Raw genomic sequence first — 5,000 nt, 5'->3', positions numbered from 1 at the left:
TCTGTAATGTAGAGGAAGCTCTGCTTCTCTCTGTCTGTGTGTGACATACAGTTAAACTGTAGCTCCGCCTCAGCCGATCTGCAAGCCGGCTTAATACATCCCCTTAATGTAATCTACAATAGTCTTTGCAGATTTATCTTGAGGTGTCCTTACAGAACCCACCACTGTATCACGTACGAGTCGCTTAATTGGTTAACACCCGCATTTAGAAGACACTCTCACTGGCTGCTATTTGTTTTCAAATGTATATACTTTAACTATCCTCACTATTTAAAACAATATCTACGTCCCTACAGCTCACCATACAGCCTAAGAAATACAGAGTACCCTTACTTCATCATCCCCAATAGAATCAATAAAGAAGTTGGTCGACGTGCTTTTAAATATAAAGCCCCATCCGATTGGAACGATCTCCCCAGTTCCCTTAGATCTATTAACTCCTTTAATACTTTTAAAGCATCCATTTTCACACATCTGCAAATAACCTGTTATTGCTTCTAATTGGCTTCTGATTGATTTCTGTTTCTTGCAATCTATCCTGTGAATAATGAGTTATATACTGCATGTGCATGACTGTATTATGTGTATCTGCCTGGGCATGTCAGTGCATGTTTACCGCATGTGCATGTATGTAATGTCTGTAGCTGCTACTCCTGTTTTTGTTCTCTAAGCCTTACATGTCTACATTATTAATGCATGAAGTCTGTTAACCTGTGGGTATTCAGGCGGGGTGGGAGCGGCCAGTGTCAAGAGAGCTTATGTCTTATGTTTGTGTTATTGTTTTGTCAAGTTTGTTTTGTCCTGTTTATGTACAGCTTGCATGGATGTATCTGTTGTATTGTATTGTCCATTGTCCATTTCTCTGTATTTCTGTCATGAGGACCCTCTCTAAAATGAGATGAAACATCTCAAGGGGCTATCCTTTCAATAAAGGTACTATATATCGCTGAAGCAATGCGGTGTGGGCTTGTAGGTCAGCTGTGTTCCCTGTGCGACACTGTTGTTAAACCCAAACAAACACAGGCTTTAGTAGACAGGAACACACACACATAAAGAGGTGATGGGTAGTGTGGGTTGGGTAACGAAATTCTGTTCCAAGTAGGAACCGAATAAGAAATGGTGGGTACCGGGGTACCCATCAAAAACATGTATTTGGGTTCTGCATATCGGTTCCTAGACGAGCTAAAAGACGTTCAAACAAAGTGTTTAGAAGTCCTACACATAAAAAAAATCACACGCAGTGTGAAGACAGTGGTGCCTTTGAAAGTGTAACTGGTTGCATCCTTGTGTTGCAATCAGCAACAATATGTTGTCACGTGACAACATATTGTCCGTGTATATATTGTATATATACACGGACAAAGTCAAAGGTAGGAGTGGTTGGCACTAGGGATGTTAACAATTAATCGATTAATCGAATTAATCGATTAAGAAATTATCTGATTAAATCAAACAATTAACAATTAATTGAAAAAAAAAGAAAAAAATAAGTTTTTTTTTTTTAAATGTTCAGAACCCAAGATATGATGATTTGAAGATTTTCTGCTCCATTCACTTCTTGTTTAACTTACTGAAAAAGGCTGTATCTCGGCTCCTAGGCACTTTTTCTTTTTTTAATCTGAAATTAAGATTCTCAGATTAAAAAAAAAACGCTGCTTATCAGTTAACCGGTTAATCGGTTGATAAGGTTATCAATTATCAATTAATTAATTGATCGATAATTTGCATCCCTAGTTGGCACCACTCAAAAACAATAGAGTCTGCAAACCCGTAAAGTTGCAAAAAGCTCCACTTGGTCATTTCTTACTCGTCAACGTTTGGGCCTGTTTAGACCTTCATAGAAGTCATAGAAGTCATAGAAGTCATAGAAGTCATAGAAGTCATAGAAGTCATAGAAGTCCTACACAAACAGCACAATCTGATCACAAATACGGTAAAACACTGTCGTATGGAGAAGTATACATCAGTTGCGTCATAGAGCTTTAAATATACATGAAATATTCTAAAACATTCTAAAGTTATAAATAATATAATATTAAAATTCATATGTGATCATATAGAACTGACAGCCTGTTACAGACGTACGTATGAAGACATTCTGTGCATGTATTATAATATTATTATAATAAATGAATAAATTACCAGTGTTGTTCAGAAGGTCAACTTGGACGGCCGCGTCTCTCATGATGACTCCGCCTCCTTCACTCTGACAGCCCACCTCCCTGGTAGCTCCGCCCCCTGCCGGCTCCTCCTCCCCCTCATCAGGCTCCTCCCACTGGCACCCTACGTCCCTCCACTTGTCTCCTTCTGCTGTCCTCGTGTCCCCGCCTCCTCTCATTGACTCCTCCTCCTCCTGCTCCCTAGACTCCTCCCACACAGCTGCAGCGGACATCCTGAACCACGCACGCACGCGCACACACACACACACACACACACACACACACACACACACACACACACACACACACACACACACACACACACACACACACACACACACACACACACACACACACACACACACACACACACACACACACACACACACACACACACACACACACACTTTGTAAATGCCTTAAGATTCTTTAAGATGTTTTGGCATTTTTAACTGTAAGAGCCGAAAGACAGCAGATCTACAAGCTCACAGCGGCTTTGGGGAATCAAAAACGGCAGATCTACAAGCTCACAGCGGCTTTGGGGAATCAAAAACGGCAGATCTATAAGCTCACAGCGGGCTTTGGGAATCAAAAAACAGCAGATCTACAAGCTCACAGCGGCTTTGGGGATCAAAAAACAGCAGATCTACAAGCTCACAGCGGCTTTGGGAATCAAAGACAGCAGATCTACAAGCTCACAGCGGCTTTGGCTATTCAAAAATAGCAGATCTACAAGCTCATAGCGCGGGAGTGCCGCGCTATGAGCTTGTAGATCTGCTATTTTTGAAAAATCGTGAAAAAATATTTTTTTTATTTTTTGGGGGGATTTAGAAAATGTTTAGAAGCGGCCTCAGGTCTTAATGGGTTAAATATAAAAAGAAATTACTGACATATTAATAACTTTATACATAACAACACGTTGTGCGCTTGCAGATCGTCTGTTTCTGATAAATAAATATTTGATGTTTGAAAATGTATGGAACATTTTTCAACATTGTTTTTCTGGACACCTTTTTGTTATTTACAAATATTTATATAATTTGTATATATGTAATTATATATTGCATTTTATCAATGAGATGCCCAATTCATATAATATACTTTTAAACTACATTTAAAGGGCAAGACCACTTTGGTAGAGGTTTGGGTTGTGTAGTTACCTTGCCATGATGTAACTCCAAAGGTGGGCAAGAAATCAAAAATAATTGCTCCATTGATTACAAATTGATAATTCAAAATATGCTCCTCATTGACTTACATTGTACGGTAAAACAGCTCTCAAAGTCACTCTTTTAGCACGTAAACGAACCCAAACAAAGCTGATTCAGACAATATCACCAAACCCAGTACTGTTTATTTTTTTAATAAAAATGTCAACTTCTTGTTGATTTTACTATTTGAAGATCCGGATCCGCCGATCCAGTCCAGGTTTTCTTCTAAATAAAAATAGTAAAATCAACAGGAAGTTAACATTGTTATTAAAAAAAAAACAGTAGTGGGTTTGGTGATTCTCTATATTGTCTGAATCAACTTTGTTTGCGTCCATTTATGTGCTAAAAGAGTGACTTTGAGAGCTGTTTCAGTGTACAATGCAAGTCAATGAGGAGCATATTTTGAATTATCAATTTCTAATCAATGGAGCAACTATTTTTGATTTCTTGTCCACCTTTGGAGTTACATCATGGCAAGGTAACTACACAACCCAAACCTCTAACAAAGTGGTGCCCTTTAAATATAATGACTCAGCATAATGTTACATTTATGATTTAATACTTTATAATACACTTATTAAAGGCCTTGTGCGTCTCAATGATCACATGATCACATGATCAACTATTTCACATATCAATGTTTTTTAGCATAATCTTCTTTCTATTTGAAACAATTTTCATAAATGTTCAAACATTTTCAAAACGGAACGCATCTGTGTCACTTTAGATTTCTTTGGGCTATTCAAAAATAGCAGATCTACAAGCTCATAGCACGGCACCGAGTGCCGCGCTATGAGCTTGTAGATCTGCTATTTTTGAAAAATCTTGAAACAATAATTTTTAGATTTATTTTTTCCCCAAAAACTGTTGGATTTAGATTTTTTTTAAAGAATCGCCCCAGGTCTTAATGGGTTAAAGTATTAATTTATTAAAGGTAGTTTACTAGTTTAGTAATGAGTACTATCACAATATAGAGCTATTTAACTCTTATTTTAACTAAAGTAGATCACTTACCTTTAAGTTGTGCAAGTTATAAGCAGTGGTGGAAAGTAACTAACTAAAGTACTTACTAAGTACTGTACGTTACTTTACTGGAGTATGTCCATTTGTCAGTATTTTTACTTCTACTCCATTACATCTCAGAGGCAAATATTGTACTTTTACTACACTACTATTATTTGAAAATTTGCAGATATAAATTATTACATTATGAAACATACATTAACCACTTCAGCCCTATTTTATACCTAGGCTATTTGAAAATAGCAGATCTACAAGCTTGTAGATCTGCTATTTTCAAATGGTTTTCATACACTTGCAAACTTGTGAAATGGATCATTCTGCATGAATAATACTTTATACTTTCGGTACGTTTTGATAGCAATACTTTTGTACTTTTACTTCATTATTTCTGACTTTTACTTGTAACTGAGTATTTCTACATTGCAGTATAGATACTTTTACTTAAGTAAAAAAAGAATAGAGTACTTTTTCCACCACTGGTCATTAGTCACATCTTCATCCTAACAGAAGCTAACCCCGAAACATGAGTTATATCATGACAGTCATGGCTGAACTTCAACCCGCTTTTTGCACTTTCTCCATTTACAGTCCGTAAATCTACATAAAC

The 5,000-nt window shown here is 37.1% G+C and overlaps 1 protein-coding gene across 1 annotated transcript in view; it reads right to left on the bottom strand.

Annotated features, from left to right (window-relative positions):
• LOC311038671 (uncharacterized protein) overlaps positions 1-5,000 on the bottom strand; it is a 34,158-nt gene that overhangs the window by 28,371 nt on the left and 787 nt on the right. Inside the window, exon 2 of the mRNA XM_084048241.1 lies at positions 2,143-2,393. Within this exon, the coding sequence (XP_083904367.1) occupies positions 2,143-2,392 (250 nt within the window). The 5' untranslated portion in view covers position 2,393. The remainder of the gene's footprint in view (positions 1-2,142; positions 2,394-5,000) is intronic.

The sequence above is a fragment of the Gymnoscopelus microlampas genome (assembly GCF_963454915.1).
Source record: "Gymnoscopelus microlampas genome assembly, chromosome: 22".
NCBI classification, from domain to species: domain Eukaryota; kingdom Metazoa; phylum Chordata; class Actinopteri; order Myctophiformes; family Myctophidae; genus Gymnoscopelus; species Gymnoscopelus microlampas.
Note: the sequence above shows the minus strand (reverse complement) of the source record. Positions and strands in the feature narration are given on the sequence as shown.